The sequence below is a fragment of the Corylus avellana genome, chromosome ca2, assembly GCF_901000735.1.
Source record: "Corylus avellana chromosome ca2, CavTom2PMs-1.0".
Lineage (NCBI taxonomy): Eukaryota > Viridiplantae > Streptophyta > Magnoliopsida > Fagales > Betulaceae > Corylus > Corylus avellana.
The window spans coordinates 14,182,321-14,198,015 of NC_081542.1; the positions used below are offsets into that span (position 1 = coordinate 14,182,321).

At 33.8% G+C, this 15,695-nt stretch overlaps 1 protein-coding gene and 1 pseudogene across 1 annotated transcript; one reads left to right on the forward strand and one right to left on the reverse strand.

The window, feature by feature from the left end:
• Positions 1-2,725: 2,725 nt before the first annotated feature.
• On the reverse strand, positions 2,726-3,160 carry LOC132172773 (monothiol glutaredoxin-S6-like). The gene has a single exon (XM_059584344.1). The coding sequence runs from the start codon at positions 3,143-3,145 to the stop codon at positions 2,828-2,830; it is 318 nt and encodes a 105-aa protein (XP_059440327.1). The 5' UTR covers positions 3,146-3,160; the 3' UTR covers positions 2,726-2,827.
• A 4,109-nt stretch (positions 3,161-7,269) lies between these two features.
• LOC132173185 (U6atac minor spliceosomal RNA) lies at positions 7,270-7,382 on the forward strand (annotated as a pseudogene).
• The last annotated feature ends 8,313 nt before the right edge of the window (positions 7,383-15,695 follow it).

Sequence of the window (15,695 nt, forward strand, 5' to 3'; positions counted from 1 at the left end):
TTTTGAAGGGGAGAGAGGATGGATTTGAAGAGAGGTGGTAATTATTTGAAAAAAAAATTTCTTTAAACTAGATTGGAGGAAATTCTTTTATCCTAGTTTATTAAGTTGATATGAGTTTATTATCATCAATGGATCCATTGCCTACTATTTATTACTTTTTAGGTATTGCTTTATTCATTTGGGTTTTGTTGTTGGGTTCTCACCCCGTTATGGTTGTATGATCCATTGTAACCCTTTTTCTCCGTTAACGAATAAAAAAATAAAAAAATAAAAAAGAAGAAGAAGAAGAAGAAAAAGTTGTTGATGTGTCCAATAATGCATCTGATTCTCTCAAGTATTTTTCAAAATGCATCTAAAACTAAAATGTATTTTAGACATATGTCAACAATTAATAGGCATGTCAACTCGGTTCGGTTTCCCGGTTTTTGGACAAAACCAGGGACTGGAATCGGGGTACCCCGGTTCTTGGTTTTGGGCAACTGGAACCGGAAATCGGGTCCCGGTTAACTGGGGTCCAAGTAACTGGCCGGTTCCGGTTTTACCTGTTCCGATAACCAATTTTTTAAGAACAATGTTTGTCATGACCCACAGTCACCTTCTTTGGCAACTTTCTTGTCAGACCCAGCCACAAAAACCTTACATCATAATCCAAGAACATCCTCTTCTCCAAACAAGAGCAATCTTGTTTTTTCATTGTTACAAACACTCAAGAAAACATCCAAACCAAAACTCAAACTCCTCTATGAAATCAAATTAGAAAATTAACAACCTAAACTCCACCATTCGGCCATGGCAGAGAACACCCTAGCAAAACCCAGAAAATTAACAACCCACAACTCATCTCCCTCAGCAAAACCCAGAAAACCCACAACCCAAAACTCCTCTCCGTTGGCAAAACCCAACAATACTCCTCTCCCTCAGCAAAATCAATGCCAATACATATATGTATTATGTATGGACAAAAAGACAGAGAGAGAGAGAGAGAGAGAGACAAAAAGAGAAAGAGACATAGTGTGTGTGTGTGTTAGAGAGCGGCGGCTGGGTAAGAAAGAAGAGAGGCGTGAACTGTGAAGTGAACCCTAAGGGGCTAAATGGCTAAAAACAAAATATATATATATAATATTGAAATATATTATTTTATATATATAATTATATATGCACCCGGTTCCGGTTTTTACCGGGTGCCAAAAATCGGGACCGGAACCGGGGTCCTGGTTTTTTGTAAATATTTGAAGCCTTTAAACCATTTTACAAAAAAGATGGGGTGCTTTACATTGACCAAAAACGTTTTCCAGTTGACCAAGTTTAATTTTCCAAACACTAGAATATACTGAAAACGTTTTACGAAAAATATATGATGATGAAAGACAATTTGTACCCCTAAACATTAGAGTATTACATCTCCCTTGGGACAAGTAAAACTGTAAAACAAAAAGACACTAAATGAATACAATTCTCAAAGGTTTATGAACATTAAAAACTGCTGAATACTAAAAAAACACAATCAAGTACGAGGAGTACTGTAGATGAGGCTCCCAATAGATATCAACAACATTTTATTTCAAAGTTTTTTCTCCATCACTTTTTTGGAAGTATTGTCTCCATCTACGTACCAAAATTATTCTGCAAATTAATATAAGGCACACATGGGATAAAGTATATATGGTACTTCATAAAGTGGATAAGGGGGGCAATGTCAATATTTTTGGTGGACGCATGCTAAGGCTAGAATATTGTAAAAGCGAGGTCGGTTCTTGGCATCACATATTTGAGTTCTTGGTTTGTTTGTTTCTCCTTTCTCTATCTCTCTCTCTCTCTCTCTCTCTCTCTATATATATATATATATATATATATAATTTGCCTATATTTTTCTCAAATCAACTATTTGATTTGTGGGGTTTTACTATTGGTTTATATGGGGTCCACATAAGTTTCCAAATCTAATGATTAATTTGTAAGATGATATGAGAAAAATATAAACAAAATATTAACACCAATAATTTTTCTTATATATGCCAGAAGACTGCTTTTTTGTAACTTTTCTCCTTGAATGCTTTTCACATAATTATACCCTGGTGGATGAAGGCATCTTTGTGCTTGAGCTGTTGTTTTCTTCTTTACTCCTCACTGGTTCACTGTTCCGTACGTTTATTCTTGTCTTTGGGGATGATGCGATGAGTCAATGCAATATATGATTTAATAGAGGCTTTTGATGATCTGTGGATTTGCATTAATAGTGTACGACTAAGTTACTGATATATCAGAGCAGTTGATGAAAGTTTTTATAATGTTTTCTTCTGCAAATCATCAAGAGTCAATGCAGTGTATGATTGAACAGATGGTTTTGATGATCTGTGGATTTGCATTAACAGTGTACGACTAAGTTACTGATATCAGAGCATTTGATGAAAGTTTTTATAATGTTTTCTTCTGCAAATCATCAAGAGGGTGAACATTGCTTGGGTATATCATATATGTCATCAAGGAAATCCATATTTCTACGGATAGGAATCTCAAAAGCAAGAAGCTAATAGATAGGCATTAGTATATATATTGTAATACATGAGGGTAAGAGTACTTATAGTTCCTCTTGAACGTAGTTCTACTCATACAAAATATATAGAAAATTAATGCTATTTAGTAGATGACTATCAGTTGTATGGTAATCGTATAGTAGTCTACTAAATAGTGTTTCTTTAGATAAAAAGTTAAGAGGCTCTATAGACTACCATTTATCAAAAACTTTATGATTTCAAAAACACCACTTATTGTAGCTGCTTAATTAGCATTAGCACGATGCATGCAGAAATCAGTTCCGGCCACCATTCTAAATCCATATGGCTCTGGCACTTATGAGTAATGGGACAAGCTCATTCCTCAGGTGGAGGCTGTTGACCTCTTTGTTGCCACCAATGAACTGCTGCCCTATGAACACAGCTGGCGTGCTTTGTTGACATCCTGGCAACTGCAACAGCGCCCGTTCGATTTGCCGTCCATTTGAAACCTGATCGAGCTTGTAAACAATAGGGTTTGCCCCGAAGTTACGAATGAGTGACTCGACAGTGTGGCTCATGCAGCAAGAGCTCTTGCTGAAGATCACCACTGGCTTGCCAGCCACCAAATCCATGATCCCAGCACCAGCCATTGTATGTTATGAAGGTTTTAAAATTGAAAGGTTTTTTTTGAAATGTGAGCTAGTGTGTTGTTAAGAAGCAATATCTGTGAAGTGAGTTGAAGGCTTTGCTGTGAGGAGCTTCTACTGCAATGAATGTCTATTTATAGAACCTGGTCTAGTGTGGTTAGGATTGGAATGTGTTAAAGATAGAATAAAATGTACAAAAAGATATGGGATTCCCAAATGACCTGCCCTTTATGATTACTTGATGATGACAGAAGTTGGCTTTTCGCACATTGTATTATATAATAAGTTGCATATATAGTAGCATGTAAATGTATCCAACCATCATATTGGTTAAGTCAAGGTTAATTTGTCATGGAATGACAAGTTGTATATCAGAATATTAACATGAATTAGAAAAAAAAAAAAAAAAAAGGAATATTAACATGCAAAATGTGGCCAACTGTGGGGAATTGTTGTACATTCCTGATCAATGCCAAACTTCTCCTTTAAACTAATTAATATATATAAAATACTTTTAATATCTAAAAAGTTGTACAAACAAAAACCTAACATGTTTAGTAAAAAAATTTAAAAGCACTTTTTTGACTTTGTCACTCTAAATTTTTTTTTTTAAAAAAAAAAGCACTTAAAATGAAGCTTTTTTCTATAACTATCCTTTTGACTTTAAATTCTCTATTTCACAACGCAATTCCAAACATGGTCTTAGCCAACGATTAATGTTACTTGTTGTGCATACACTTGTGAGGTTTGCGTGCCACATTGAGAAAATATAAAGAATAAGAGTGGTTAATAAAGTGGACCCAAGCCCATTAGCCTAGGCTTTTGGACAAGAAGTGGTGTCCTAATGTGTATATTAATTTACTTTTGTTTGACTCCCATGGTGTTTCTCTCCTTAACACTACTCTTTATACTTATTTCACATTGGCTGAACTGACACGTTTTAAGAGGTTCATTTTTTTTTTAAGTGACTAACATGAAAAATCGCTTAAAACACATCAAGTTAGCTAGTGTGATAAATGAATGTAATTAACTATATATGTTAGGGCCCTTAATTAGCTAGTTCATTTTAGTAAGTTGAACTTTTTTCTTTGTTGTTTTCTTTTCTAATTTTTCTTATAAAAAAATAAAAATAAAAACATCATAGAACCTCTCTCTCTCTCTCTCTCTTCATCCACTTTGGAGCATCTGGTCAGATGGAGAAAGGAAGTTGCTTCGTAGGATTGTAGGCCTAGGGTTTATCCAATTCGGTGGAATTAACTTTTCTCCCACGGAAAGATTCGCATCCGGCCAGATCACCAATTCAACAGAACCGAAAGCCAAATGGAAAGACAAGAAAAAAAAAAAGGACAAGTTTTGAAAAGAAAAAGAGAAGGTAAGATCTGCTCTGATAGCATGAAAATCCATGGAATAGCCGTACAAACAAGAAATCATGCTCCTAATTGCATCACCAAAATGATGTCAGCTTATATATATCATAAAAAAAATTCTGCATAATTTGCTCGTGCAAGAAATAGTTAGTAACCGAAATATATTCTATATTCAATAATTAAACATTATCTCTAATAATTAGAATCTTTTTAATTAATCCTCATGGGGTCACTTTCGTCAATGGACATATATATAGTCACTTACTCACATCATGGAAATGAAAGATATGCCCTCTTCTTTTTATTCTGTTTGCTTATCATGTCCAAGTTATGCGTATATATATATATATATATAAAGCTATTTCACGTAATTTTCAAGCACCATATACTGCCACGTAGTGCAGCCAAGAAAAAGTTCATTATCTAATTAATGCATGTGTTGGCTCAATTCGCATAACTGGCTCAAGATGAAGCAAATGGCCAGGGCCACCTGCCTAGGGCCACTTTAATAGCATGCAATTTATGTTTGAGTTGTATCGAGACATGGATGGATGTTATTTAATTAAACAGTCTAAATTTCTCAATTTTAATCTATAGATTTTGTGTTTAGTTTATGTCAGATTCATGAATCGTGTCTAGAATTGTCAACTCTACTTTGAGCATGTCATTCATTTTAAAATGATGAATATATATATATATAAGGTTATATATGTCAATCTCAATTCAATTCATTTAATTAAACGGTTCAAACTCTTCAATTTTAATCTATTAATTTCATGTCAGGTTTATGAGTCGTGTCACGAATTGCCAACCATACTTTGAGCTTGATATTCATTTTCAAAGGATGAATACACTTAAATATATGTTCACTTATTGATCTACTTCTAAGATAGATTTTAAACCAAAACCTGAGTCAATTAAATTTAGGGAGAGGAGGAGAGGATTAAAATTATAGATGACAAATTGGTTGCATGGGAATGTCAACTATGGTGGATCGATGTCTAGAACTAGAATACGGCGACAGTTCCTGGCATCACACATATATGCTTGGTTAAATTAAGGTTCTCAGCCACAGTTTGCACAATTTCCTCTCACTTTTTTTCCTTTTTTTTTTCTTCAAAAAAATACGGCGACAGTTCCTGGCATGACACATATATGCTTGGTTAGATTAAGGTTCTCAGCCACAGTTTTCACAATTTCCCCTCCTTTTTTTTTTTCTTTAAAAAAAAAAAAAAAAATTATCCTTCATTCATAATCATCATGGAATTAAAGCTTTTTCCCTAAGAAAACAATGTCTCAAATATAATTGGTAATCTCTTCTATCCAAACTTTATCCATAACTTGTTTAATTGTTTAGCTGTTGCTTTGGCAAAACCATGTGCCGCAGAATTTGCTTTTCTTCTAGTGTGGCAAATTTGCCAACTTTGCATCATATTCAACACCTCACGCGTATCCTCCACTAACTATTCATATGTACTCCAATTCCGTTCCCTAGCTTTCACAGCATTCACTACTTGGACCACATCATCCTCCATAATGATACTTTGTAGCCCCAAATATTGACTAAACTCCACTACATACAACTCAACCAACGTCTTTAAGTGTACATCCCTCCCTCGTGGTCCCGCACAATGATTCCTACATCAATCTGTATTTGAAAACTTGAACAAAATATGTTTATTATCTGCTTAAAACTATTCTTCTCAAAATCTAAGCATCCCCCATATTTCCATCTAGAAGCCATCAATACATCTGCAAGACAAGAAGAATTTCAATGTCAGAGGATTCCACAGGTTCATGCAGGCATGTATCTATACGAGCTGTTGTTTTCTTCTTTACACTACAACAAAATTCTCTTTTCCATTATTTTCTTGTGCATTTGTATGAACTGAACATCCTTGGGTACCCAGTGCAAAACGTGCTTCCATAGTTTGTGCCAATTCTGTGGCTGTACTGTAAGAAATTTCATTTAAAGTATGTCCCTTTATGTCACATATATTATTGTAATTATAAAATTACGGTGTTCAATAATTTATTCCAATTAAAGCTTATCGTGTAAATCAAATATTCTGAATTAAATTACTGATTTAATTCTTGTGGAACAAGTATTTGATTCCAATCAAATATTCTGAATTAAATTACTGATTTAATTCTTGTCGAACAAGTATTTGATTTCAATCAAATATTCTGAATTAAAGCACTGATTTAATTCTTGTGGAACAAGTATTTGATTTCATTAAAGATTTTATTTTTGTGGAATCAATTAGCTGTATTGATTTGATTTTTATTCCTTGATGGGACGAATAATTAAGGTAACAGCTCTAATTGAGGGTCCCCTGACCTACCTATAAATAAGGTCTGTGTATTCCATCAATTGGCACTCACTGGTAGGCATAGGTCAGAAGAACCTCTCAATATTTTTTGTTTTCTAAATTTGGTTGCTGTGAAACTGTTCTTCAATTGGCTTGAGCAAAAGCATGGCTAGAGGTATTTATATAATTATTCATTCCGCTGCTAATTTTATTGTCAATTAGCATTTAATTATATATTGAATTCTTACATGTGGTATCAGAGCCACCTTTAGGCCATATTTGCTCAGTCTAATTTTTAGATATGCTTACTGTAAATTTGTCTTTTTGTTTCAATAATTTATTGAAACAAAAATAGCTTGAAACAAGCTGAAACCCAAGATATTTTTTATTTGTTGCACGGTCCTGTTGATACTTGTTTATGTTGAAATAAAATAAGTACAAGCCATTAATGTTTGTAGAAAGGAGAGATGGTTGGCATCTCGAAAGGCCGTTCCTGTTATCCACACATCCAGTTAAGGCTTCCCACCCTTGGGGTGGATCTATAACCAGCACCGGCTTTCCCCACCTGCAATGCCGGTATTTTCCCACTTGCAGCACCGGTTTTCCCCTCCCACCTGCAGCAGTTTTGGCCGCATAAAGGGTGCAGCGGCCCCTTGCTGGTGACAATGGCCGTTTGCCGTTGGGTGGCAGCTCTGCGTGGCCGTCGCATTAAAGAAGTGGCGCCGGTGGGCGGCGGATGGGAAAGGAGAAGGGGAAAGGGCGGCGGCGCTAGGGTTTGGGTATTTTTCGGGTTGGGACTTAAGGATGCCGGGTAGGGTTTTCAAACCCATATAGGAACCGGGTCAGTGTCTTGGGTCATTAAGTGGGCTGACCCAAAAGCCCAATCCATTTGAAGTGGCCCATCCGGATTAAAAAAAAAAAAAAAAAGATTTGGGCTTATTAGGTTTAGAACTTGGGTTCTTGAGGTATAAAGGGCCTAAGGTCACTTCAAGACCATTAGGCTATTCAGATTATTATGCTTTTATGTTACATTTTTATTCATCTTATGATTTAAATTGTTCAGTATTAAATTATTGTTTCTTTAATGCATGAACTTAAGGATATATTTATTCTATTAATTGTTTAAATATAAATTGTTTGATGCCTGGACCTGAGAATAATTAACTAAGCCTCATGTGTTGGTGAATGTTTATGGTACTATCCAAAATTGCAATCGGAAAGCTCTGGCAAGGTAAGTCTTGGGACTTAAGTGTGCCGTTGTGCGCCCCCTCACTTATCTGGGACACTATCCGGTTGTACTTTGGAAAAATACTGTTTACCCACTAACATGATGGTTTTGTCTTTTATTCTTGGGAACTTTATTTGTGGCATCTATACAGTTATTTGATGTTAATAAAGTAGTGATTATCATAATAATTTTGGGAGAGCCACAGCATCCCGATTTTATAATGATAATTGCATCAAGATCATATATGTGAACTTCATAAGGGAAATTAACATCCTGTTGTAATTAATTCATAAATTTAATTACTAATCCCCACAGGAACGTTATTCTTTTTATGATTTAATTAGAATAAGATAATAAATTTAACTTTAAAAATAAAATTTCTCATAGGCCCACAAGTACGGAGAATTTTATTTATTAATGTTAAATTTATTAGTCCTATTAAAGAGTAAATTCCATGCGTGATGCAACCTTTGCCCACAGGTAGGTTGAAATTTACTATTAAATTAGCATTGGTTAATTTAAATAAATTCGATGTTAATGAAGTCGTAATTATCATAATAATTTTTTGGAGAGCCACAGCATCTCGATTTTATAATGATAATTGCATCAAGATTATATATATGAACTTCATAAAGAAAATTAACATCGTGTTGTAATTAATTCATAAATTTAATTTGCCAATCCCCACAAGGACGTTTTTATTTTTATGAGTTAATTAGAATAAGATAGTAAATTTAACATTGAAAATAAAATTTCTCTTAGGCCCACAGGTACGGAAAATTTTATTTATTAATGCTAAATTTATTAGTCTTATTAATAAAGAGTAAATTTCATGCGTGATGCACCTTTGCCCACAGGTAGGTTGAAATTTACTATTAAATTAACATTGGTTAATATAAATAAGGTTATTTCATAGCATTAAAGTATATAATTTTTCTTGGTTACTGGATGTATTCCTACTGCTTTAATTATTAGTATTTTATGTTCCAATAATTCCTAGTGGTAATTTTTCTTGACTAAAAAGAAAAATGTGTTTTTCACTTTGGGGTGTTTGGAGACTGAATTGGCGTTTCGTGTGGACGAATCACCTTCTCCCACGGAATCAAGTACGCCACATGAGATTATTAAACATGAACGATTGTAGTGATTTAAATCGCTTAAGTTTCAACATTCATGAAATCTCATATCAAGGAAAGCATTAGGGTTTTATTCCTTAGTGTTTTAGGGCCAAAGAAAGGTCATTGAGGAACATTTAGTGAGTTCCAATAAGGCTTTGGCCTACACCCTAATAGAAAAGCTTTAAAGTAAAACCTTTTACAGTTTCAAAATGTGCTTGAGTACATTATGGAAATGAAGGACATAACAGCTCATTATAAAGTCCCTAAAGGTTGAGTTTTTGAGTCATTATGGTCAATTTTATTCTCTCATCTAAATATGATATTTTTTCAAATATCTTGTGGCACACATAAGGATAACTGATCAATTAAGGAACTTCTGATCATGTGTGTTCAAGAAGATGAGAGATTAAGACATGAGAATCCAGAAAGTTATTCATGTTAAGGGAAAGACCTTTATAGGCAATCATGTCCAATAGTTGATGAATGAGAACAAGGTGCCAACAAAGTGTTATGGCAATTAAGATACTTGTTTCTCTCACACTAAGGAAAATTATGGGCATATAAAGAATGATTGCATAAAGTATCATAAATGACTTGAAATAAAGGTAATTTCATATACCTAGTGTGTCATGAATCTCTTTTATTGACTCTCCTAAGGACTATGTGGATTGAATTTGGTTTAGCGGTCCACGTTGTCAACATAATGCAGGGTTTTCTAAATAATACTTGTTTACAATTGGAGGTTGTTGGGATCTATAGATTAATTTTAAAAAATTCAGTTATGTCATTTTGACCTTAATAATGTTTTTATATATTCCACAATTCTTTTAGAAATTTAATTTCTATTTTAGTTTGTTAAAATCAAGTTTGAATATTGTTAAAATTTTTGGGTGGAATATTAAATTAATGGTCTATTTAAAATTGATCTAGATCCCAATTTTTGGGAAAATTAATCCCTGCATATAAATGTTGACATAAAGCAGAGTCTTATGAATGAGAAAATCCTCTATGTTATGGCATTGGAGATTGGAATATATCTCTATAAAGAATAAAAAGGTCGATAAATGATAGAGTTTTTACGACTCTTGAAATTTACTACCTTTAGTATTTATGTGGACTGCATTAAGGAAAAGCAGACCAACTATACCACTAAAGGTGCCAACAAAAGGATTTTTGAAATTTTTGAGATCATGTACAAGTGTAACATTTTCCATACTTCTTGCCTAAATGGTTATAGATATCCTATCTCTTTTGGTAATAACCATATAAGGTTTATGTATCTCTATCTTCTAAATCATAAGGTTTAAGCATTAATGCTTCCAGTACCTATGATTTAGAAGATAGAGAAACAAAACAAAAGAAAATCAAGATCGTAAAATCTGATAGAGGCAGATAGTATTATGGTAGGTACACGAAAAGGGGATATGAAAGGTAATGTTCTATTCTCCTAATGGAGTGAAGCCTTGAAAACTGTTGTGTATACATTTAACTCGATTCCATTCAGAAGACACCTAAATTAAGGAATGAATGGAACCAAGTTCAAATTGTTTACACATATGGGGATGTCTTGCTATAGTGAGGATTTATAATCCACACCTAAGGTAATTAGCTTTAAGGACAACTAGCGGAATTTTATAGGTTATACAGTAAACTCCAAGGGGTTTAGGCTTTACTGTTCTTCATTTAGTCCTAGAATTGTTGAGTCTAATATTCAAAATTTATAGAGAACGCTGAACTTAGTGGGAGTGCTTATTCTCAAGGGATTGAATTTGAGGAAGCACAAGAGTTGACTAAAGCCCCTTCACATGAAGGGTGTTTGATTGTGCTTAAGAAAATTCAAATTGATTATCTTTAAGCACAATCGGTTTCAGAACAGTCAACTCATAAGGAGCAAGTTCAGAATGAACCTACTCAGACTTTGTCAAAAGTAAATGAAGTAGGATTAAGAAGATTCTCTAGAATAAGGCGACCAACAATCTCTAGTGATTATGTTGTATACTTCCAGGAGTCTGATTTTTATGTCGGACCTAAAGACGATCCAAAATTTGTTTTCACATCTTTTTGGGTGGAGATAACTTCACATTGTGTTTCAAAGCCATGAAGGAGGAGATGAAATCTTTGGCTAAAATTCAAGTCTGCAATTTTGTTGACTTACCAAAGAGAGTTGTAGCCATAGGCTGCAAATGGGTTTATAAAACCTAAAAGGATGCTTCCGGGTAATGTTGAACGATATAAAGTTAGACTTGTAGCCAATGATCTTACTCAAAAGAAAGGTATTGATTATCATGGTATGAGTAGCTCATTTTGGTTTAGAGCTATATCAAAAGGATGTGAAAAACAATTTTCCTGAATAAGGATCTTAAGGAAGGAGTGTACATAAGACAACTTAAGGGGTTTTATTAATAACAGTCAGAAAGCTTGCAAATTAAAGATATTTATTAATGGACTAAGATAGGCCTCTCACTAGTGGTATATAACACAAGGTTGTTACCTCATATAGGTTTATTGAGAACTTTGTTAATCATTGAATATACCTTAAGGTCAGTGGGAGTAAAGTTACATTTCTTTTAGTCCTGTATATAGATAATATTTTGCTTGCAAGCATTAATTTAGGTTTGCTACATAAAGTTCCTCTCACTAAAGTTTTGGGAGAGATTCAGAATGAAGAACTATGAATCTTCAGTAGCACCTATTATTAAAAGGGATAATGTCCCAAAATGTATTGGAACAAAGGCAAATGAAAAATATTCCATATGTATGCATAGGTCTACATTAGACCTGACATTGAAATAGCAGTTGGACTATTAGGTCAATATAGTATTATGGAATATGCAATGAACCAAGAACTACAGTTTAACCTAAAAATACACTTACCGTTTGGTGGTGTTTATTCAGGTTTGATTTTTGCTAAATGTGTAGATAGTAGAGAATCAACTTCAGTATATATGTACTGAAGATGCAGTAAGCAGACTATAGTTGCTACATCTACCATGAAAGCAAAGGTCATTACATGCTGTGAATTAATTACACAGGCATTATGGTCGAGACATTTTTGTTAAGGTCTCAAAATTGTCGATTTTATAGTTAGACCCATAAAGATCTTCTGAGTTAATTCTACAACAGTTATTTTTCTAAGAATAAACTGAGTAGAAGCAAAAGTATGTATATCGACATAAAGTATTACTATGAAAGAGAACATTAAGTGACAATAAGTGTCTATTAAGCATATAAGTGTTGAATTAATGATTGCGGATCCCATGACTAAAGGTTTACCGGTAAAATAAAGTATAAAGTCATGTGGAATATATGAGATTCATTAATTCATTTGTGCTTAGTTTCTCTTTAATTGGTCTATAGACATAAAAGTTATGTTATAAAGATTTTTGTGCGCATATATATATTATTCTTATCTGTGGGGATAAAATTAAAGTTGGACCCGAATGACTTATAGGAAGTTCATTCATAAAGTACATTATCCATAAAGTACTCATTTAGGGAGATATTGCACATTGTGATACATGGAAGGGACGGCTTATCATATAAAAGCTTTACCGCCATGATTCGTGTGTAGTATTCCTTGAATGAGTGGGAGGATTCCATGAATGGTTGGAATAAATAAAGTATTGGCCATATCATAGAATTGAACACCATAAAGAATTTATGTGTCATAAGGGCCAAGTGGGAGAATGTAAGAAATTCCATTTAAAGTATGTCCCTTTATGTCACATATATTATTGTAATTATAAAATTACGGTGTTCAATAATTTATTCCAATTAAAGCTTATCGTGTAAATCAAATATTCTGAATTAAATTACTGATTTAATTCTTGTGGAACAAGTATTTGATTCCAATCAAATATTCTGAATTAAATTACTGATTTAATTCTTGTCGAACAAGTATTTGATTTCAATCAAATATTCTGAATTAAAGCACTGATTTAATTCTTGTGGAACAAGTATTTGATTTCATTAAAGATTTTATTTTTGTGGAATTAATTAGCTCTATTGATTTGATTTTTATTCCTTGATGGGAGGAATAATTAAGGTAACAACTCTAATTGAGGGCCCCCTGACCTACCTATAAATAAGGCCTGTGTATTCCATCAATTGGCACTCACTGGTAGGCATAGGTCAGAAGAACCTCTCAATATTTTGTTTTCCAGATTTGTTGCTGTGAAACTGTTCTTCAATTGGCTTGAGCAAAAGCATAGCTAGAGGTATTTATATAATTATTCATTCCGCTGCTAATTTTATTGTCAATTAGCATTTAATTATATATTGAATTCTTACATGTGCATCATCTAATCTAATCTAATCTAAAAAGAAAACGAAAAAAAAGAAAAAAACTTTTATTCAACTGATGATCTTAACGAAATAAATTGGACAAATACACACACAATGTTAGCAACCGATGATCTTAATGATTTCGAGCTCATTTATGAAAAATTGAAAATAAACCACAACGGAAACGATATTCTCAAAAGATTTGGCTTAGGTACTGTAAAAAAAACTACAACACATGTGCAATGGGGTTTGAAACACAAATATGATTTTGTTTAACTCCAACTGGACGGCGGGATGGCATTTCCCAGTTACAGAAGTTAACCACATTCACCTCTTCAAGGCTTTCGAATTTCCACATTGCAGGATAACCATCCTAGACTAGCTTCTTTCACTCCAATGTGAGAGCAAGGATGCATCTCAACACTAATACTTTTCCTTTCATTTGGAGGAGTGATGTTCTCTAAAGATTGTTACTAATTAAAACATTGAGATTCTTAAGAGTTTTTAATTGAATTATATGGATGAGAGTTTATCATAGCAAAACTTATTATGCAGACCAAAGATGTGAAGCATCCCAAATATGTTCAGCTAAGTTAACTCGGTCCAAATGAGTTCCTGCTGTGCACCAAATCGCCCATTCTATGTTGCTATCTCTTTAGCGTGTTAGGTTACACCAAGTAAAACACTTCTCAGCGGCCAACAAACCAGATGTAATTCACCAACAGTCATCATTAGGGTCTTTCATATTATTTTTTTGATGAGTAAAGTTTTCATTAACACAAGCAACACATTCACCAAACTCAAAAATACACCCAAAAGGCCAGCCAAATTCAAGCTGCCCAACCAAACCAGAAGCAACCAATCAAGTCAGAGCGCTCCAGCAAACACAAGCAGCCTAAACAATCAACAACAACCAGTCAAATACAAGCTGCCAATACAACCCACCCAAACTATACAGCCAAAACTATCCACACCCCAAACAACGAAAGGCAACAGCCACAATACAATAAAAAATACAAATCAATACCACTGTTAAACCGACAAATCCAGACTACGATCCAATTTTTGACAGATCTTTCGTTATAATGCCAGAGAAGATCATATAAAGCAAATTCAGTAACTAGAAGCAGCAATTTTCGGCCTAGAAGGTACATTTTCAAACCCAGAAAGACCGGATTAGCTCCATAGCTTTGTCAGGGACCATAAGCTCACCAAGACCAAACATTCCAGATCGGTTAGGAAACTCTCCACACGGCTTTTAGCAGATCCCAAGAAGACCCTTTTGCACAAACTAGATATTTTTTTGAGTCTAAAGGCTTTCAAACTTAAGAGGGAAACACACAACAAAGTCGCTAGCCAGCAACATAGAGCGAGAGAAGGCCAGCAACACAAAAAAGGAAAAGCAACTAGACGAAACAACAAACACAAGGAACTGTAAGAATTCAATATATATTAAATGCTAATTAACAATAACATTAGCAGCGGAAATAGTTTAATATATATGTACCTCCGGCCATTGCTTTGCTTAAGCGGCTTGAAGAACAACTCCACAGCAACCAAACTAAAACTAAAAATATTGAGAGGTTCTTCTGACCTATGCCTACCAGTGAGTGCCAATTGATGGAATTTTATAGGTAGGTCAGGAGACCCCCAATTAGAGCTGTTACCTTAATTATTCCTCCCATCAAGGAATAAAAATCAAATCAATACAGCTAATTGATTCCACAAAAATAAAATCTTTAATTAAATCAAATACTTGTTCCACAATAATTAAATCAGTGATTTAATTCAGAATATTTGATTGAAATAAAATACTTGTTCTACAAGAATTAAATCAGTAATTTAATTCAGAATATTTGATTTACACAATAAGCTTTAATTGGAATAAATTACTGAACACCATAATTATATATATTTTATAATTACAATAATATACGTGACATAAGGGACATACTTTAAATGGAATTTCTTACATTCTTCCACTTGGCCCTTATGACACATAAATTCCTTATGGTGTTCAGTTCCATGATATGGCCAATACTTTATTTATTCTAATCATTCATGGAATCCTCCCACTTATTCAAGGAATACCACGCACGAATCATGGCGGTAAAGTTTTTATATGATAAGCCGTCCCTTCCATGTATCACAATGTGCAGTATCTCCCTAAATGAGTACTTTATGGATAATGTACTTTATGAATGAACTTCCTATAAATCATTCGGGTCCAACTTTAATTTTATC